The 22,587-nt window shown below is 50.1% G+C and overlaps 1 protein-coding gene across 1 annotated transcript in view; it reads left to right on the top strand.

Annotated features, from left to right (window-relative positions):
- GGT1 (gamma-glutamyltransferase 1) overlaps positions 1-22,587 on the top strand; it is a 259,711-nt gene that overhangs the window by 152,920 nt on the left and 84,204 nt on the right. The window contains exon 4 of the mRNA XM_075320874.1: positions 2,518-2,607. Within this exon, the coding sequence (XP_075176989.1) occupies positions 2,518-2,607 (90 nt within the window). The remainder of the gene's footprint in view (positions 1-2,517; positions 2,608-22,587) is intronic.

Genomic DNA, 22,587 nt, shown 5'->3' on the forward strand with positions numbered 1-22,587 from the left:
AGTATTTGTAACCCAAACCAGGAAGGGGTGAAAAATACAGAAGTGGTGCCTGTGTTTCTATTATACTTTTCCTCTGGTTCTTCCACTCCTAGTTTTGGCTTAAAAATACTGAGATAAAAAAACTCAACAAATACTCAACGTGTGTGTGGCGCCCTGGCCTATCAGGTCGTCACAGGGTATCGTGCAAACTGCCCTTCTGCACGGTATCTGCATCCTCTTACGGGTCCCTGACCTTTGGTGTTGCTAAGAACAAGCCAATCGAAATCCTAGAAACACTCTGCACCACACCCACCAGACACACCAATGGGTAGCCTGAAGGGAATAGGGCCGCCCACTTGGGGGGTTGGTTAGGGAGGGTCAGGACTGACAGGAGCAGTCAGTTTAGTGGTGACTCTCGTGAGGAGAGGTCACAAGTCAGTTGGAGGAGGTCAGGAGCTGGGCTCCTTGCTAAGACTAGGTGGTAGACGTCGGTCTGGGCCTGGTAGGAGCTGGAACCCCGGTCGCAGGGGATCATGACAAGGGGCACGGAACTGCCAAGGAGGGCAGCTGGCTGCCTTGTGCCATCTCCGGGCAGGGGCCAGGGCACGACGGGGTACGTGGACCCTAGGCCGGGAAGTAGCTTCAAGCGTCCTGGTAATACACCCGACGAGGACGGAGCCTTCAAGATCCGTTCTCCACTTGCTCCAAAATTGGGGTACTAGCGCAACGAGGGGGATAGGATTTTCCCAATATACAGTCCAGAAAATCCCAAGCGTGAACCCTGAGATCAAGCTCACTCCGTTAGCCATACGGATGAGCAAGACCCGACTAGTTCTATACTACAGGGGCCAACCAGTAAAGAAGGTGCCAAGGTAAAGGTCACAGGCTTACAAGCAATACCATCGGGCACAGGATCCAGGCGTGCTCCCTCCCAGCTGCAGCGGTGCTCAGAATTTCGGTTTACAAGTTGTCAGTGTCAGCGTTATTGGACTGAGTGAGTACGTAGTGACCCTTTCCTCCCCAACGGCATCCCTTCACCACCATCACCGAGCCCCGGGGCATTCCCCCCTACCCATGGAGGGGTTAAACACCTGGCTGCCATCCCATCGCCACCAGACGCTCCCAACAGCAGCGGTGGTACTCCACCTTACCACACACCGTGGGTGGCGTCACGAACTCTAAACACACAACCCCCTATAAATACCCCCCTTTTATTTAGAGTGGCTGTACGACCCCTCCCGGGTCCGGAGACCCCTCGAGCCACTGCGGATCCAGATCCGATTAGTCTTGGCTGCTGACGATAGGGCAGTACATGTGCACATGGGCTACGGTCGGCGTCACACGATACGATATATCGGGCGATATGTCGTCGGGGTCTCGGATTCCGTGATGCACATCCGGCATCGTTAGAGATATCGTAGCATGTGACAGCTACGAACGACTGAACGAGCAAAAATACTCACCTTATTGTTGCTCGTTGACACGTCGTTCATTTTCATAAAGTCGTTTCTCCTTCTGCGCGCCGGTTGTTCGTCGCTCCCGAGGCAGCACACATCGCTCCGGGTGACACACCGGGAACGACGAACACAGCTTACCTGCGTCCCGCCGGCAATGCGGGAGGAAGGAGGTGGGCGGGATCTTATGTCCCGCTCATCTCCGCCCCTCCATTTCTATTGGGCGGCCGCTGTGTGACGTCGCTGTGACGCCGAACATCCCTCCCCCTTCAGGAAGAGTATGTTCGCCGCCCACAGCGAGGTCGTTCGGGAGGTAAGTACGTGTGACGGGGGTTGACGACATTGTGCGCCATGGTCAACGAATTGCCCGTGACACACAAACGACGGGGGCGGGTGCGATCGCTCATGCGATCGCTCATGCGATCGCACGATATATCATCCCGTGTGACGCTGGCCTTAGAGCTAATTTTACTCCAGAGAAAAAGGTGCAAAGATTATGGTAAATCGGGTAGATATGGTAAAACATAAGTCCCAATTCATCAAGATCAATCTTAATGAGAGGCTTTGTTGGAGTCAGAAGCTCTTGATTCGTGAAGAGGTGCACACTCTTAATGAATCAGGAGCATCTGATGAGTGGCATGCCACTGTGTGCCTTGCCACAAAACCTACTCCAAGGACTTGAGTAAGATTTCTGGAGTGATGAGTGCCACAGCTTGTCATAAATTAGACAAGCTCTGGTGTCATGCCTGAGTTTTACCCCCAAGCTTTGCCAATTTTGTGAAAACACCAAAAGTAGCACATTTTTGCACAACTCTGAGTTATGCAAACATTTTGTGAATTTTCAAAGATTTTTAGTCTAATTTTCTGTTGTAAAAGCTTTGATGAATTAGTGCCAAAGTGCTATAAAGTTGTAGTAGTGTTCATCACATTTTCTCAAAACTCTTGTGCTGTCTTTCTGTTATTCATCCTGGAAATAAGTCAACAACTGAGTATCATCATTCCCTTTCTCCCTTGGATAGTGTCAGGTTGCCTGTTGTCATTTTATATATATACAATTAACTTTCTCATTTTGTTTTTCTTTCAGGAAAGGCTGAGGTGATAAATGCTCGCGAAACTGCCCCGGTTAATGCCACAGAGGACATGTTTGGGAACAGCACTGAGTTATCACAAAAAGGTGAACTGAAAAGACCTGAATTTGATTTATACTAGATATTGTGAAACATAAACTATTTCTGTATATTTACAGAACAGTGTACATCAGAGTCATCATCAGTTTTCACAAACCTGTCCTCATTGTTTCCGTGCATGGATAATTTAGTAATTTAGACTTCAAAGTTGGCACTGGTAGAATGTGAAAGTTAACATATAAAGACAGTTTTCTTCTGTGCTAGTCCTGAAAAGCAGGAGTTGTTTGAGGAAAAACTAAGCTTCAGATCAGAATTAAAAAGTATTTGCATGAAAGCCTTGATTCATCAAGAATGGCAATGTGCATGCCAGTCTCGATGAGAATCCATATTGGAGTCAGGGGTGTCTGATTTCATTAAGAGGTGAGTGCTTATTAATAGATAAGGCTCGTCTGAAAACTTACGTGCACCTCACAACAAAATAATCCAGTTAGTAGTAAATATTTCTTGCAAGGTAAGCCACAAATTAATGCTCTGTGTCTGTGTTGCCCAGAGATAGGGGGGTACTCAGATCTGGGCCAAGGGGTCACTTCTGCAGGTATCCCGGTGGCGTGACCCGGTCTGTGATCCCAGGCTCCACAATAAAAAGGGGATCAGGTAGGGGGAATTGTCCATGACGCCACCTGTGGGTTGCGGTGATAAGGTTGTGGCACCGCCGCTGCCTCTGGGGACCGTGTCCAGGACTGATGGTATGGGGCAGCAAAGTGGGATCCCCTCCACGGGTAGGAGAGTTGTAGTCCCAGGGCCCAATTGGGAGTAGTGGCTTGGGGAGTGACGGGTACAGTCTTCGGCTTGGACCAGGTGGTGCAGGAGTACTCACAGTATAAAGCAATAACTGACACGAGTTCAGGAATTAACCAAGTTGCTGGTAACTGGTGCCCACGGCCGGCTGCTGTGAGGATGGGTCCCACACCCGTGTGTGTAATTCATGTACTCTTTTCCTGCCCGAGGTCTGCGTCTGCTTTGCACACTGGTCCGGACTGGGTCCCGACAGCTGGCACCAGGGGGGCCCACTACCGTCTCCCGGTCCACTTCGGGTCCCACAAGCAGCTGGCCTATTCCTGAGGCCCTGACTACCACTTTCCCCAGCCCCACACAGGGGCTGCTTCCAGACTTCTCTCCTCCTGCAGACTGACTGAAAACTAAACTCTGCTATGCTCTTTCTAATCTCCTCCCTCCGCTCCCTTTTCCTGGGGAGGGGGTGAGTGGGACCTGATTGGATGGTGTGTTTCTGTGTGTGGGAAACTCCCCAAGGGAGTGTAAGATCTGCACCAAAAACATGGATGCAGACCTCTGTGACACCCTGGTTTTGCCAGGGCAGCGCACATGTCCACTCACCCCCGTCCTATTCTGAAACTGGTGTGAAAATACCAAAAGTCATTACATTTTTCCTCCACTCAGCATTACTCAAAAATGTTGAAATTTTTTTTGCCAGAACTCCGGCATAATCACTTTTATGAATCAGAGGCCTAAGTATCCTATCTACAATGAGATATACAACATAAACACCTTGTTAAAGGTGAAAAGGTTAACATTTTATATAGTATCTAACCATGATGTAAAAATAGGATGCAACCATGCAAACCAATCCAGTGGGTTTTAATAACTATACATAAAGCATGTATCAATCGATCAGCTATAACAAAAATACAACAATAGAACAAGGGAGTAATATTGATTTTCTTATTACAATGGCACCTGTCAATAGGGGCATCTTCAAAATGGCATGTGTCTTATGCTGTGTTCTCACTACCATATGTAGCAGTAAGGAGCTAATAAAGTTGGCCAGTGAAGAACAACTTGTGATCTGGTGACAAGGACATGGGCACACAAAGCTCATTGATGCACCTGAAAATCAAAGGCTGCCTGTCTGCTCCTGCCATACAGAAGAGCAACTACAGAACAAATTACTGAAAAAGTAAATGCTGACTATGATAGGTAAAAACCCTCAAATTTTCTCCTGATGTTGTATGATTTGGACTCCTAGATCTGGAAAGTTCTCTTGGTTTGGAAAAATAACATCCTTAAAATTACCTTGTTGTTCAAATTATTGTACTAGGTAGAGGCCATCCCCATCCATATTCCTTCTCAATTTGGATGCTTACATCCCCCTGTTCATCCTTCATGCCTTGCATTGTCAACTCACCTCCTCCACATTCTCTTTTACTCTATTGCCTCCTTCAGTCCTTTTAGTTATGTTTTTTTTTTTTTTATTTAAGTATGTTATATGTTGAATGTTATGTGCTTTATACCATGGACCTCAAGATTACCATGCTTATAATTAGAGTTGAGCGATGTTCTATGTTCGAGGTTCGCCAATTTCATGTTCGAATGATTTTTGGGGGTGCTCGAGATCGAACACGAACGCAAGCTTTTTGCTAAAAGCTCGATAGCTCGAGTTATGTTCGATAACGGTTCGATCAGTAAAAAGCCTAGCTAGTTACTAGCTGGATTTTCACTGTAATAGTGTGAGTCACTGTGATTCACGCTATTATCAAATTTCAGCATATAGTGTGCGGGGGGGGACGCGGTTTAGATCTGTGGTGCTGAGAGAATGCCGATCGCCATTTTTTTTTCCCTAAGCGCGAGTACAATGGGGCGGGCCAGGATGTCAGCCAATCACAAACACAACTAAGTGGATTTTTGCCAGACAAGCAAGAACATGTGTCATAGGCTGTGAATGTCACATGTCCTTGCCTTATAAAATACAGCCATTTCCCCTGTCGCTGCCATTATCTGCCTTCTGCGTGTGGGTGACAGTCACCGCTCACGCTGCTGCCGCCGATCCTGCTGTGTGTGCTATAGACATAGTGCAAGCTACACAGCGCTGTATGGATTAGGGACTGCTTGTTATTTCAGCCCTTTTCAGGGCTGATTTCCAGGCGTTCATAACCATAGCTGCTAGGCAGGTCCGTGCAAACGCTGTGTACAGCTTTAGATAACAGCGTCTATGTACCTCAGCTCAGGGAATTCCTTGCTGCATTTCATCATTAGGAGGGATAGAAAGTGAAGCTTCCTTTCCTGTCCTAGTACCCACAGAACCCGGCACTGTTACCCACCTGCCCAGTTTTGCCACGCTATTTTATTTGCCCAAAGAGCTGACACTTTTTCTGCCACCCTAAAAGTGTCTGGAATACTAACTTAGTTTTCCTTTCCTGTCCACTGACCCACAGAACCCGGCACTGTACCCACCTGCACACTTTTGCCACACTATTTTATTTGCAAACTGTGCTGCCACTGTTAGGGGCATACACAAATTGTCTGTGATAGTCAGTGTTGGTTCTTCAGCTGTCTATAAAGCTAGACCACCTCTGCATTGTACACACCTGTCCATTTTTGATACGCAATTCTAATTGCAAACTGTGCTGCCACTGTTAGGGGCATACTAAAATTGTCTGGGATAGTCAGTGTTGGTTCTTCAGCTGTCAATAAAGCTAGACCACCTCTGCAATCTACACCACCTCTCAATTTTTGCATCCACATTTTAAGTGGCCAATCTTGTCGCTAGCAAAATGAGTGGCAAAAGGACAGATGCTGGTGGAAAAGGGAACAGGCGTGTTGGAAAAGGAAAAAAAGTTTGTGTCTGTGGAATAGGTGGGAAATCTACAGTAACATCTGCTGAAGATAGGCCATCTTCCAGCAAAAGTAAGATGTCTACTACTTTACGTGGACAATCCGATGTGCTCCCTTTCTTACGGACCCGAACAACTGTAACAAAGGTAGATGATGCACAAAAAAAGAACATTCTTGAATGGATCTCAAGTGCTCCAACAAGTGCCCTCTCCTCCACCTCAACTTCAACATCCAAAAAACAACAGTCCTCTGAGTTGTCATCCCAATCACACTTGCTTTCTCCCAGCTCTCAAGTCTCCACCCACCCTGCTCTGTATGGTGTAACAGAGATGGCTGAGCCTGCAGAGCTGTTCAGTCACACTATAGCCTGGGAATCAGAGGTCTGCTCCCAAGCTACAGTGAGTACAGACCAGGAAATGGTCTGCAGTGATGCCCAGAAGCTTTGTGACTCAGATTCTGGCCCTGATGACCAAGTTTCTGAGCATAATGTACACCCTCATTCCCAAACTGTAACACCTGTTGATGGAGACAATGAGGAACATACTGATGACGATGAGATGCAGATACCTGATTGGGATGACAACTTAACTATTCAGTCAGGGCAGGACGAGGTTAGGTCTGAGGGCGAGGGGAGTGCAAACACAACGCTTGATGATGAAGTTCTAGATCCTACTTACTGTCAACCCACAGTCAGGCACTCGAGGAGGTCACTAGAGGCGGTGGAGGAGGATGCAACCGACGACGAAGTTATCTTGCGCCTTCCTGGACAGAGTTGGAGTACTGGAAGCACGTCTACAACAGCATCCTCAGCCACAACTCTGCCTCTGAGCACAAGTCGCGGTGGCTCTGCAGGTCGCATGGCCTCTAAGCCTTGCCTAGCCTGGTCCTTTTTTGACCTTGCAAAGGATCTCCCAAATCATGTGATCTGTAAAATTTGTCGCCAATCTATAAGTAGAAGCCAAAAACTCACCAGTTTGACAACTTCTTCCATGAATCGTCACATGAATAACAAGCATAAGTCCCAGTGGGAAGCTCACCGTGCTTTAATGCAGCATAGCGGAGCGGGCCAAACACCGTCTGCCCCTTCAAGTTCCTCCGCGCGCTATTCATCTTTTAGGACTGTGGGGACAGCTGTCACAACTGATTTTACACGCAGACCTTCCACCACTAACCGCAACAGTCAGTTTGCTTGGTAGGTCGTCAGTTGGTTTAGAAGGGGAAACATTTGCTTGTGTACAGCTCTCTCAATGATACAAGAAAAGACCTCACATCACCTTCCACAGGTGCTCAGGAAGGAAAAAAAGAGCTAGATAGAGAAGAATAACTCCGGCACACTGTATATTTCCCAAAAATAAAGGTGTAATGGACACAGGTAGTTGATTTCGAATCCTTTTCTTTTATTTAATGTGCAAAAGTGAAAAAGTGCTGTACAAAAACAAAGTCCGCCAGGTAACAACATTTCGGCCAAAGGCCCTTCCTCGGGTCGGACAGACTAAGATGGGCAGGAATCACTAACAGGTAGAGATATCAAGTATATAAATGTGCTTTTCCACCTGCACTAAGATATGAGTAGCCGTAGACTGTATATGAGTCAAAACATGGTGAGTACAATTCTTGTAGTAGATATGTAGTATGGTTCTTAGTAAGGAAAGGCTCAAATGGTCTCAGCACTAGAGATGAGCGAACCGGTCGCGGTTCGGCTCAAGCTTGGTTCGACAAACCGAGGTCTGGTTCGAGTTCGGTTCGGCGAACCACTCAAACCCATAGGAAACAATGGGAGGCAATCACAAACACATAAAAACGCATTATAAATGTACACATACAGTTAATAAACATTGGCATAACACTTACCTGTCCCCGGGATGCATCCTGCACTCTGTCTCCCGCAGCTTTTCCATCGGTAATCGCTGCGTCCTACTGGTAACCAGCAGTGATGCAGGACCTATCGTGACGTCAAAATAGCCATGTGACCAGTCACGTGTTTATTATCTCATTGGCTACAGACTGGTCACATGACTATGACGTCGCTTCACGGGTTGCTTGTGAGCTGTCAAACAGGCAGATCTCACCAGTGACCAGCCCCCAGCCAGCAGCACGCGTGGAAGCGATGCTGCGCCTAGTAACTAAGGTAAATATCGGGTAACCAACCCGATATTTACCTTGGTTACCAGCGCATACCGCTTAGCGCTGGCTCCCTGCACTCCTAGCCAGAGAACACATCGGGTTAATTTAACCCGATGTGTAGTCTGGCTATGTGTGCAGGGAGCAGGGAGCCGGCACTGACAGCGTGAGAGCGGCGGACGCTGGTAACGAAGGTAAACATCGGGTAACCAAGGAAAGGGCTTCTTGGTTACCCGATGTTTACCGTAGTTACCAGCGTCCGCAGAAGCCGGCTCCTGACTGGCTGACACAGCTGACACAGCCGGTCAATAACGGAGATCACCGTTGCCATAGCAATGCGCTTGGTAGCGGTGACAGTGATGTCCCGCTACTAGCACGCAGCGGCACCGGAATCACGTAATCGGAGCAGCATTGCTATGGCAACCCGTGCCACCGCTTACAGCCGGGAGCCTGTGGTCACTCTCACAGAGTGATTTCTGCACGGAGCACAGCGTCTTCCCCCATGCAGCTGTGCTGTCTGATGGAGCAGACAGAGCTGCATGTGTTGAAGGAGAAAGCAGACAGAAGAGCAGGATCGTGGAGGGCTGAGAGGGGGTAATAAAGATGTGTCTGTGTATTTATTTCTATTAAAGTATTTTTTCTCAGTGTGGTGTTTTGGGGTTTTTTTTAACCCTTTATTGGAGATTCTTAATGGCCGGGTCAAACGTGCCTGACATTAAGAATCTCTGACTTAATACTAGCTAGTAAAACAAAGCCAGTATTAACTCATGATTACCCAGCAAGCCACCCGGCTTCAGTGCTGCTGGAAGAGTTGGATACAGCGCCAGATGATGGCGCTTCTTTGAGAGCGCCATTTTCTGGGGCGGCTGCGGACTGCAATTCGCAGCAGAGGGGCCCAGTAACCTCGGGCTAACCTGTGCTGTGGATTCCAATCCCCAGCTGCCTAGTTGTACCCGGCTGGACACAAAAATGGGGCGAAGCCTACATCGTGTTTTGTTTTTTTTTTTTGTTTTTTTAATTGTTTCATAAAATTCAGAAATTAAGTAAAAAAAAGGGCTTCCCTATATTTGTAGTTCCCAGCCGGGTACAAATAGGCAGCTGGAGGTTGGGGGCAGCCCGTAACTGCCTGCTGTACCTGGCTAGCATACAAAAATATGGCGAAGCGCACGTCATTTTTTTTGTAGTTTTTTGGCAAAAAAACTAAAAATGCTTCTCTGGATTTTCCATTGCCAGTGAAGGTAACACCAAGCAGTGGGGGTTAGCAGCCAGAAGCTGCTTGGATTACCCTTAGCTAGCAATACAAAAAATACAGCGGGAGCCCATCTATTTTTTTTTTAATTATTTATTTAAATAACTAAAAACAAAAAGGGCTTCCCTGTATTTTGATTGCCTGACATGACAGTGCTGTAAAAATAAATCTTTAAAAAAATGACGTAGCGCTCCGCGGTATTTTTGATTCTCAGTGTAGATAAAGCAGACAGCTATGGGTTGCCACCCCCATCTGCCTGGCGTTACCTTGGCTGGCAATCAAAATACAGGGAAGCCCATTAATTTTTTCTATTTAAAAAATAGTTAAAAAAAAAATGACGTTGGGTCCCCCCATTTTTGATAGCCAGCTACGGTAAAGCAGACGGCTATAGCCTGAAAACCACAGCTGGCAGCTTTGCCGTGGTTGGGAATCCAATGTGGAGGTTACCCCAGGCTCTTTTTTATAATTATTTTATAAATATTACTAATTACAAAAAAAAAGTAAGGTCCCCCCCCAAATTGGATCACCAGCCAAGGTAAAGCGGACAGCTGTGGTCTGGTATTCTCAGGGTGGGAAGGTCCATAGTTATTGAGCCTTCACAGCCTAAAATAGCAGGCCGCAGGAACTCCAGACGTGGCGCATCCACTAGATGCGCCAATCCTGGCGCTTCACCCCAGCTCATCCCGTGCCCTGGTGCAGTGGCAAACTGGTTAATAAATGGGAATGGGGTTGATACTAGCTGTAAAGTCACCTGACATCAAGCCCAGAAGTTTGTGATGCCATGGCATCTATCAGATACCCGACATCATAAACTGTCAGTACTAACAAAAAAAAATCGACAAAAAAAATTTATTTGAAAAAACACTCCCCAAAACATTCCCTCTTTCACCAATTTATTGTAAGAAAAAAAATAAGGGGGACCCACGACGACCGTCTAGAATATGAGGGGAGACGCTCAGGGAACGTATCCCCCATTTTCTAGGAGTGCAGACCCTCCATGTGAGGAGTGTGGGTGCAATGAATCTGGAGATGGAATACCCCTTTAAGTCCAGTTATCCAGCTGAATGAATACTAAACAACAGAGCTCGCTATTTAGATGTGTTTTCTTGTGGCGTATAACGGACTCTCATGTTTGGTAGTCGTTCAGCAGGGCAACTATAAAATCAAATACCTCCATTTGGAAATGTAGTATGCGCTCTCCTGATCAACTATGTTCCTTACCTCATGAGCAGGGCATTGCAGTAATAATAATAATTTATTCATTTATATAGAGCTATTAATTCCATAGCGCTTTGCATACATTGTGAGGACCAATGGGAACAGTGTTCCCAATCTAAATTCCCTATCTGTATGTCTTTGGAGTGTGGGAGGAAACCAGAGTACCCAGAGTAAACCCACGCAAACACTGGGAGAACATACAAACTTCTTGCAGATGGTGTCCTGGGTGGGAATTGAACCCAGGACCTCAGCGCTGCAAGCCTGCAGTGCTAGCAACTGAGCCGCCGTGCCTCCCATTTAGCTTACAGATGCATAACCACCACTCACTGTGTCTGAAACACAGGAAGCTGAGCTGACGGCCGCTCTGTGCATGCGACAGTGTCTATTGTGAAGGAGAGGGCCGCGGGGGATCAACGCTGCACAGGTACCGTGGGACACCGAGGAACACCGGTGGGGTTATAGGGAGTGACCTGGCAGGGCCTGGGGAGGAGTTTTCTGTCGCATGTGTCATGGCACATGCGACAGAAATCAGAGGAGTAGGGTGAATTCGGCCAGCGCGCTGCTGTGCGCGCGGCCATCTTGGATTTCCTGGAGGGGGTCAGGGGGGGCACTTTGGCGACACCGGGGGACCGGGGAGGAGATTTATCTTGTTTGTTCATGCCAGATGGGAGATAAATAATTTTTCACCGACGCTGTCATTTACTGTAACGTGATCATCGGTATATGGTGTATACCGGTGATCACGTGAGCGGGGACCGGAAAAACCGGCCTTAATCATGATCTCCAGGGTCTCAGCTACCCCCTGAAACCCCGGAGATTTTCTGACGCTGGGGGCGCTATTCACTTATTTCTGCCTGCTGTTTATAAACAGAAACAGAAGTTCCAGGCGGCACACAATCCTTCAAGGCTCACTATTAGCCGAAACGCGTAATTTACGCCTGTATATTATGATTATGATGGAATAAACTACAAAAATATTTCAGAAGATTTGGAGTGCCGGTCCTTTGTATTAATTATGCTGTTTATAAACGGCAGATCAGAATAAGGCTACAATCACACAACCGATCTGTTTTTGCGGTCCGCAAAAAACGGTTAGTTTTTTTTATGGGTGCATCCGTGTGGCATCAGTTTCTGTTCCATATACAGTCCGTATGTCATCCGTGTGCCTTCCGTTTGTTTGCGTACTGCAAAAAAACTGAAGGAGGGAAAATACATACATTTACCCAGGATCTGTGATGCCCTGGACCCCCAGGGGTCACAGGTAACAACACACAACACCACACACACCCCCACCCCAGTGAGGCACCCGCAGCCAAAAAGTCCTGATCGCCTCCCTCAGGTCTAGCAAGGCACACCAGGTGGGCAGAGCCAGGCGGATAGGCATGCCCTGTGAGGAGTCTGCTGGCCTGAGGCAGGGAAAGGACAAGTGAGTCGAGTGGGGAGAGGAGTAGTGAGAGGAGTAAAAGTGGCGAGCTGAGAGTCAGGGGCCTAGGACGGAGCCTAGGAGCCCTTGGAACGGTCAGGCAGGCAGACGGTGGTGGCCGTCTGCAGGAGTCCGGTCAGGGACTGAACTGCGGAACCGTAGGGATCGAGAAGAGGGTGGTGACCCTTCGATCCCGAATCGGGGAGCTAACAAGTCAACCGGAGCACCAGGCAGTGTACTCAGACCCCGTTCTAGCCCAGAAGCAACCGGGCTCAGACAAATCTACTGATTGCGGTCTGGACCTCAGAGGTTCATTCCCACCCAAAGTCCCGATAGACGGCAACAGCCCACCGATTCCTGATAAGAGCCACTGCCAAGGGCCAGAGATCCAAAGAGCCAGCGCCTGCGGGCAAAAGGACTCCTCCGGTACCCAAAAGCCGGGGAGCGGACTACCATTGCTGAAGCATAGGAGTCACTATAGCAAATTTAAAGGTGCAGGAGAAAGGCGATATCACCAACCTGACTGGGGACACACGCAGCCGGCTGCGGGCACCGATCTACACCGAACTTGGTTTACCATTGACAACCCCCCCGCTCCTGGCCCCGGGACCAACAAACCCCCTACCCACGGAGGGGTCAACACCTAGCTGCGACCCACCACCGATCCCGGACAAGCCCCCGCACCCTCACCGCAGCGGTGGTGCCCATCACCTCACCACGACCCGTGGCTGGCGTCACAAACTGTTACCGGTCACCGCGGCTCCGACCGTGAAATCGGTCCACCCCAAACCAAACAACCAACCCCCCCGTTTCCAGAGCGACGTGGCCCCTGGTCCGGAGGCGCTCGAGCCAGCGACAACCCGGGCCCGGATCCGAGCGGCTCGGCGGAGAGCAGCCGAGCCCCCAGGGCGGTACAGATCCATAGCTTCAACCTACATGAGGCGGTCACATGTTCACTCCAGTGCCATTTTCTACTGCTTTTCACAGCGTAGAGCGCTCTGGTGATTTTCTTGTGCTTGTACCCTTCATAGCGCTCTGGTGATTTTCTTGTGCTTGTACACTTCATAGCGCTCTGGTGATTTTCTTGTGCTTGTACACTTCATAGCGCTCTGGTGATTTTCTTGTGCTTGTACACTTTATGTGTCTTTCTGCCATTATAATGACAGAAACGACTGATATGATGTACCACTCTCCTGCATTTTGTAATTTTGCACCCTTTGGTGCCTTTCATGTGGCACTAAGAGGTGCTTAGCCTTGTATTTAGCCAAAAAAAATGAAAAAAAATTACGTGGGGTTCCCCCTATTTTTGTAGCCAGCTTAGGGTAAAGCAGACGGCTGCAGCCTGCAGACCACAGCTGGCAGCTTCACCTTGGCTGGTAATCCAAAGTTGAGGGCACCCGACGCTGTTATTTTAAATTAAATAAATAATTGAAAAAAAAAACACGTGGGGGTCCCCCCAAAATTGGATCACCAGTCAAAGTAAAGCGGACAGTTGGGGTCTGATATTCTCAGACTAGGGAGGTCCATGGTTATTAGACTCTCCCCAGCCTAAAAATAGCAGGCCGCAGCCGCCCCAGAAGTGGCGCATCCATTAGATGCGCCAATCCTGGCGCTTCGCCCCAGCTCATCCTGTGCCCTGGTGCGGGGGCAAACAGGGTAATATATGGGGTTAATACCAGATGTGTAATGTCACCTGGCAGCAAGCCCTGGGGTTAGTGATGTCACGCATGTATCAGATACCCGACATCACCAACCCAGTGAGTAATAAAAAAAATAGACGACAAACACATTTGAAAAAACACTCCCCAACACATTCCCTCTTTCACCAATTTATTAGAAAGAAAACAAATCCAGGTCTGCTGTAATCCAAGGGGTTCCCATGACGATCCCCACTGTCCCAGTCAATGAAATGCAGGATGTTCCCCATTGGCTGGGAGAGCAATGCAGTGACCTGAGCTAACATCAATAGGTCAGCCCAGGTCACTGCAGGGGATGACAAGTGCTGCTGTCAGCGAGGTACATTACCTGCGCTGATCTCCTGCACTGCTGATAGCACCTGTCACTGACTTCAATGACCTTCACAGCCAAGTATCGCGAGCGGCCCGTGATGTCACCGCTAGTCAGTCTCGGGTCGGAAGCGAGAGAAGGTGATGTGACAAGCGGTGGCCATGGAGTACAGTGACAGCGCTGAGGTCGGGAGGGCGGGACTTCATCACCGCAGGTAAGCCGAGCGGGGCCATGTGTGCCGAGTGAGAGGTGGGCGGAGCCTAGTGGGGCCATGTGTGCAGAGTACCAGGTGGGCGGAGCCTAGCGGGGGCTATGTATGCAGAGTGCCAGCTGGGCGGAGCCTAGCGGGGGCCATGTGTGCCGAGTGCCAGCTGGGAGGAGCCTAGCGGGGGCATGTGTGCCGAGTGCCATGTGGGCGGAGCCTAGCGGGGCCATGTGTGCCGAGTGCCAGGTGGGCGGAGCCTAGCTGGGCCATGTGTGCCGAGTGCCAGGTGGGCAGAGCCTAGCGGGGCCATGTGTGCCGAGTGCCAGGTGGGCGGAGTCTAGCGGGGCCATGTGTGCCGAGTGCCAGGTGGGCGGAGCCTAGCGGGGCCATGTGTGCCGAGTGCCAGGTGGGCGGAGCCTAGCGGGGCCATGTGTGCCGAGTGCCAGGTGGGCAGAGCTTAGCGGGGCCATGTGTGCCAAGTGCCAGGTGGGCGGAGCCTAGCGGGGCCATGCGTGCCAAGTGCCAGGTGGGCGGAGCCTAGCGGGGCCATGTGTGCTGGCGGCGGAGTGCGAAGTGGGTGGAGCCTAGCGGGGCCATGGCGCTGAGGACGTCAGTGTCGTGGACTGCATGACTGGGGACAGGTGAGTGTGTGTGTGTGTACATGTACATGCCGCGTGCAGGAGGGGGCGGAGCGAGCTGAGCGGGGAAGTGTCGGCTCCCTGCACACGTAACTAAGATAAATATCGGGTTACTAACCTAAGCGCTTTGCTTGGATACCCAATGTTTATCTTGGTTACCAGCTTACCGCAGGCTGCCAGCGATGGCTCCCTGCACACTGTAGCTGTAAAAAGCCACGCTTTTGCTGCTAGAACTGTTCTCGAACGTAACTCGAACTGTCGAGCTTTTAGCAAAAAGCTCGAGTTCTAGTTCGATCTAGAACACCCCCCAAAATCACTTGAACTGGAGAACTGCGAACCGCGCTCAACTCTACTCAGTACTTGTGGTAAACCAATGATCTCTATGTGGTTTAATAAAGAACCGCCTACAGAGTAGGTTGTCTCAGGTGGTATATATAATCCTAGCGCAGTATAGGTCTGTATAGGGTATATTGATAGTAGCTCACTGAGCAGCCAGGGTTCTGAGAATTGGTGTGCCAGGCTCCAGAGTAAGGGGGAGGTGAGATCCAGGGCTAGAGTAGAGGATCAGATATGTTACAGGATTAGCCTGGGAAGGTGTCCATGGAGCATGGCTTTAAGAAGTCAAAGTAGCTGTCAGGCCTGAGCCTCTGGTGAAGTGGGAACAGACTGTGCATCCTGTGTCTCCACACAGCAGCCAGATCTCTATCCCTCAAATGTGGACAAATAAAAGGCCATTTCCTCCGAGCCATGACAAAGCTAAGAGGTTGACTTTATCCCTCTGTAAGCTCTTGGCTACCGAAATGCTGCCTTTCCGCCTGGTGGACACACAGGATTTTCGAGACCTTATGTCCATCGCAGTGCCCCAGTACCAGATGCCCACTCGCCACTACTTCTCCAAGAAAGGTGTGCTTGCGCTACACCAGCATGTCGCACACAACATCACCACTTCCTTGAGAAACTGTGTATGGGACCGGGTGCATTTCACCACCGATACTTGGACCAGTAAGCATGGACAGGGGCGTTACATGTCGCTGACTGGGCACTGGGTAACTATGGTGATAGATGGAGAAGGGTCTGCTGAACAAGTCTTGCCGTCCCCAAGACTTGTGCGTCAATCCTCTGTATGTCGAAGTTCCTCCACTGCTTCTGCCTCCTCAACCTCGTCTGGGTCCTGCACCTCCGCCCCAAGCCTGCCTGGTCAGGCCACCCGCATTGTAACTGCGCACAAGGAATCTCCTACATCTCCTTATTATGCTGGTAGCAGAGCTCAACGGCATCAGGCGGTCTTTACCTTGAATTGTCTTGGAAATCAGAGTCACACAGCGGATGAGTTGTGGTCAGCTCTGCGGTCCGAGTTTCGTAAATGGTTGTCTCCACTCAACCTGCAGCCAGGGAAGGCCGTGAGCGACAATGCTGCAAACCTGGGTGCGGCCCTTCACAGGGGCAAGGTGACACACGTTCCTTGTATGGCTCACGTGTTGAACCTTGTTGTCCAGCAATTTTTAACCCACTATCCCGGCCTAGATGGGCTTCTGCACAGGGCACGGTCACTCTCTGCTCACTTCCGCCGTTCAACCGCCGCAGCTGACCGACTTGCATCGCTCCAGAAGTCTTTCGGCTTGCCGGTTCAACCCCTGAAATGTGATGTATCGACACGCTGGAATTCGACTCTCCACATGTTACAGCGAGTGTGGCAGCACCGCCGAGCCCTAGTGCAATATGTTATGACATATAGCCTGGGCCAACGAGATGCAGAGGTGGGGCAGATCATGCTGCTGGAGTTGTCTCAGTTCAAGGACCTATGCACCCTTCTGCACAGTTTTGACATGGCGACGAATATGTTTAGCGCTGACAATGCCATTATCAGCATGACAATTCCAGTCATTTACATGCTGGAGCACACGCTAAACACTATTCGGAGCCAAGGGATGGGACAAGAGGAAGGGGAGGAAGTACAGGAGGATTCATATGCTCAAGGGATACCAATGTAATAACCTGCAGGTAACGGGATACGCAAGGACTGCATGGAACCACGGGGGTTAATCAATGCAAATTTAATAACATATTGCACAACACAGGTGGAGGAAACATGCGGGAAAGGAGCACAGCAGTAGAGATAATGCAATATACATACAACTACTTTGAATAGCTTGTCAAGGATAGGAAGCCTCAGATTGTACTCCCAAAAGCAAAACACAGAAATCCTTATTAAACAAAAAAACGCAGAGTCCTTGTTATCTTACTCGTATAACACTGTGCAGAGTCTTTTCCTATCTGTCCCTAACTAAAAGTAGTGTGCACACTTAACTGCAGGTTTCAGCGTGGGGTACCTCGTCACTGTTGGGGCCCGTATTCTGCCGGCAGACACCTCTAAAGTTCAGTCTTTGTCCCGGATCTGTAATTTGCCCGTGCTGTCTGGCACCTCGCTCCACATCCAGCCTTTCTTGGATCTGTGTCTTGGGGAGATGTCACGCAACACTCAGGTACTTGGACCTTGTTCAACAGGGCAGAATGCGGCCTTGCCTTCTTCCGCACGTCCGGACACACACTTCTCTGCATAAAAAAACAGCTACCAAACAAAACTAGCTCCTCTGCACATCCTGTTCAGGACTGTACCAAGTAAATCAAGTAGCAGGGGTTTGTGCCCGCTGTTCTTTGTTTTGACAGTAGGTGGCAGCATAACAAGGAAAAGTCCACAGTCTTCTAACCTATATATGTAAATGTTAACAGATCTTACATTTCCCCCCCTCTGTAACCTCGGCCGTCCCGGCCGATACTCTCCTGAGGCCCTCTGCACAGGGGCACACGGTGGCAACTCCTGCCCTGCTTCACAACCTGGTGCTTGGGAGCCAATGTCTTAAAACAGGATCCAGTGACAGAACACACAAGTTCATCTGCCAAGTACCGATCAGGGGGAATACCAGCGTTAGCCCGCTCAGTCCGGCGTGGTACTACGGCTAAGTCACCAGACGTCGGTGCCGTATCAGGGAGTACAGTATTCTCGTCCCCATCGCTGGCGATTGGTGACTCCTGCTCTGCAGGGGTGGCACCTGTGTCTTGAATGGATGGGGGTGTGGACCTCTCCCAGTCTGCTGGGTTGGTCGGGGCCCGCCACCATTCTTCTTCGACGGTAACAGGAACGGGCACGGGCACCGTCTCCGAGGTACTTTGTCTGGTCCTGTCTTCTGAATAGCAGGGCCTCAGCATATTACGATGCAGGATGAGGGTGTCGCCTCTTCGCTCGCCTCTCACTTCGTATACTGATCCGTGGGGAGAGATTCTTCTGATCACAATGTACGGCTCCGTTTTCCAGCGCTCACTCAACTTGTGTCTCGGGTGTTTCTCTGCAACTAGTACTCGGTCTCCTGGCACGAACGGGGCTTCACACACAGGTTTCCGCTGCGGGTGTGTCTTTTCTTGCAGCCGCTTGGTGACAATTCGATGGATAGTCTCCAGCCGTCGACGGTGACAGTTAACCCAGGAACCTACGCTCTGACCTTTGCTGATCTCGGGGGGAGCCAGGTTGAGCTCTTCAATGCCTCTTCCGGCTCTTCCAAACAGTAGTACGTATGGGGTGTACCCAGTGGTGGAGTGGACACGATTATTGTACGCCCACACGAGTTCTGCGAGATAGCCGGGCCAGTGATTCTTACGATCATCCTCCAACGTGCGTAGCATTTGTAGGAGGGTCCGGTTAAATCTCTCGCAGGCTCCGTTGCCCTGCGGATGATAAGGCGTAGTCCTTGACTTCTGCATTCCGTAAATCCTTTGCAGCTCTCTCATGACACTGCCCTGAAAGCAAGCCCCTTGGTCGGAATGTATTCTTTTGGGGCAGCCGTACACCCGGATAAAGTCATCACTAATGGCTCGAGCAGCTGATTCAGCTGTCTGATCTCTGGTGGGCGTCACCACCGCAAATTTGGAGAAGTGATCTGTCATCACAAGGCAGAACTGATAGCCCCGGTGGGAGTGGCCAATCTTCAGATAATCGATCATGAGTACTTCCAACAGCTCTTTGGTTACAATAGTCTGTACTGGTGCTTGCTGTGGGGGAGCCTTACTTAACTCGCAGGAACGGCACAGTTTACAGGCCTTCTCTACTGCCCGAAGCATCTGAGGACAGTATACTATTCTTTGCAACCACTGGTAAGTCGTGTCCGGTCCGAAATGGGCTCCCTTCTCATGCACCTCTCGGGCCAGTGGTACTGCCATCTTCTGGGGTATCACTACTTGCCACCGTACTTCCAACTCTGTAGCTAGGTGCACCTTCCGATACAGCATCCCTTCTTGCACCGACAGCTTATCCCACTGGCTGAGAATCTGGAGGGCCACGTGCGACAGCGTGGCCCGTATTTCCTTTCTAGGCTTGCTCTTCTGGATCACCCACTCTTTCACTTGAAGCAGTTCTAGGTCAGATGACTGGATTTTCACCGATTCCTCTCTGGTTTGGCCAAGCAGGCGTGATGTCGTGCCCGATGTAATTTCCAGCATACGAGCCTCTACCACTTGAGCCGTGAATTTACTGAAGTCCGGAATTTCGTCTTCCTCCAACTGTTCATCTCTCTCCCCCACTGGGGCTTCGGTGGTAACACGAGAAAGGGCATCCGCATTCTGATTTTCATGCTTAGAGCGGTACTGCACATGATAATTGTATCTGGAGAGTCGTGCCAGCCACCTCTGTTCCATTGCTCCCAGTTTGGCGGTGGAGATGTGAGCCAGGGGATTATTATCCGTATAGACTTCAATTTGGGCTCCCGTGAGATATTTCGAGAACCTTTCGGTTATTGCCCATACTAGTGCCAGTAACTCCAGCCGAAAGGAACTGTAATTCTCGGGATTGCGCTCGGCTTCTCGCAACGTCCGACTTCCATATGCAATCACCCGTTCAGTACCATTCTGTACCTGGCCCAGTACTGCACCCAGGCCGTAGAGGCTCGCGTCTGTATACAACCGAAAAGGGAGGTTATAGTCTGCATAGGCAAGCACAGGGGCGCTAACCAAGGCCTCTTTCAATCGGTGTAAGGCTTCTGCTTGTCTTGGTCCCCAGCAAATTTTCTGTGCTTTTGGTCCTTTCGCAGTCCCTTGGAGCAATTTGTGCAAAGGTTCTGCCTCCTTCGCGAAATCTTTGATAAAGCGACGGTAATATCCGGCTAGCCCCAGGAAAGCTCGAACCTCTCGCACTGTGCTGGGTGTGGGCCATTGTAGCACTGCTCTCACTTTCCCATCGGAGGGCTGTACGCCGGCTTCTGACACCTTGTGTCCGAGATATTCAATCTCTTCCTGAAAGATCCGGCATTTTTTTGGTTTTAGTTTAAGCCCATGGGCCCGTAACCGCTGAAACACTTGGCCCAGGTTTTCTAGATGTTTCTCAAAGGTTGCAGAATACACTACTATGTCGTCCAGGTAAATCAATGTGGCCTCGAAGTTCATGTCTCCAAGGCAACTTTTCATGAGGCGCTGAAAAGTTCCTGGGGCATTATTTAGTCCAAACGGCATGCGATTGAACTCTAAGAGTCCCATGGGTACAATAAATGCGGTCTTGGCCTTGTCTTTCTCTGCCACAGGGACCTGCCAATATCCGCTGGCCAGATCGAGGGAGGAGAAGTAACGTGCCTTTCCCAACGCCGACAGGGACTCCTCTATCTGGGGCAGAGGGTAGGAATCACGAACCGTGCATCCATTAAGCTTGCGGTAGTCAACACAGAAGCGGGTAGACCCATCTTTTTTCTTGACCAGCACGATTGGGGCAGCCCATGGACTCTGACTTTCTCTTACCACCCCGCTCTTCAGCATCTGTGCCAAAAGCTCTTTTACCTCTTGGTAGTACTTTGGGGGTATTTGTCTGTACCTTTCCCTGATCGGTGGGGCATCTACTGTGGGTATTTCGTGCCGAATCTTGTCAGTACAGCCAAAATCTTCTGCGTGACGGGAGAACGTGGCTTGATTCTCCCAAATAAAGTCCTCTATGGCTTGGGCTTGCTCCGAAGCGAAGGGGCTCAGGTCCACTCCCATCTGCCCTAAGATGACGCAACTGTTCCATTGATCAGTGGGTTTCTCTTTTCTTTCCATAGAAACAGCCCAAGTCCAGGCTTCCCCTGCCATGGGCTGCAATTCAATCGATTCTGCGGCCGCCACCTCTTCAGGCGCCAGGTAGACATGGGTCAGAACAACTCCCGAGGTCAAGGTGTAGGCCTGTTCACCGGTGTTCACGCAACGGAAAGGGACCCTTCCATTTCTTACTGTTGCTAAAGTGCGAGCCACCAACGGTTCGTCTCCGTTCTCTTCACCACGGTAAGGCTCCACCAACACCTCCATCCCCTCGAGTGTATGGTGGGCCCCGACTGGCAAGGTGAGGACTGTCTCACGATTTGGAGGTAGAGTAATTGTTGTCTGTCTTGGGACTCGAACCCTCCCCACCGGGTAGTGGCTCCCACCATTCTTCCACAGTCCTCGGGCACGGATAAGGTGTTGGAAGACCTTTTGGGCGGGCCTGTTACAACTGTTGTCTTCCAGTAATCACAGCCCCCCTTGTTGAAGAGCAACTGGTCTAATTCTTTCAGGACGTTCATGCCAACGATAGCTGGCACCTCTCTGTCGTACCGGCCCTTCGTTAACACAATCCCTTTTTTGCCTAAGTTCTGGCCACAGGCACGTATGTCCATCCACACGACCCCTACAACCGGAATGGGAAGATTGTTTGCAGCCCTCAGTTTGATATGTGCCCCTTTGTCAATGGATACAGTTTGTCCAAAATGTTGGTAGAAGAACTGTTCTGGCATGGTGGTCACTTGGGACCCAGTATCCATCAGGCATCTTACTTCTTTCCCTTCAAATTCGGCCGTGATCGTCGGCGTGCAGGCTGCTATATCTTCAGGGCGTTGGTTTTCTCTAAGCTCAGTTGGTCTCCCCGCCATGTGCCCATCCATGGAGGGAGGCACTGGTTTAACGGCGGTCTTTCTTGAGACGTCTTCCTCTCCGGACAGTGTCGGAATAAATGGTTCCGATTTCCACAGTTCCAACACTGGTAGTCTCCAGCGGGTCTTGATCGTCTCTGCTCGATCTGTCCCCTCTCTTCTTGATAGGTATGCGTGCGGGTATTTGGCCGCGGCGCTGTAGTTCCTACTTCTGACGCCGGGGCTTGCGTATTCTTCAGCAACTCTTGTAGAGCAGTAACAGTCTCTTGTAACTGATCCACTTTACCCTCAAGCTGGCTCGGTTCTCGGTTTTTCTCACCCGGGACTACCTTATGCATACAAACTTCACCCCAGGCGTTCTGCGGGTCGCAATTTTCAGTTTGTGCGCGGGAGACTGCTTCTTCAAATATCTGCTGGAAAGTTAGTTTTTTTTCTACCCTGAGCCGTTCACGGAGGGCACCTTTGATCTTGGGGTTATGTAACCCACGGAGGAATTGATCTCGTAGGGTACGGTCAGCATAACCGGGGGTTTGTGCTAGCTCTGGCTCTGCTGTAAGCATTTGTCTCATTATTCTCTGGAGTGCATTTGCATACTGTGGCAGACCTTCTTCTTCACCCTGCA

This window comes from Anomaloglossus baeobatrachus, chromosome 1, assembly GCF_048569485.1.
Source record: "Anomaloglossus baeobatrachus isolate aAnoBae1 chromosome 1, aAnoBae1.hap1, whole genome shotgun sequence".
Classification (NCBI taxonomy): domain Eukaryota; kingdom Metazoa; phylum Chordata; class Amphibia; order Anura; family Aromobatidae; genus Anomaloglossus; species Anomaloglossus baeobatrachus.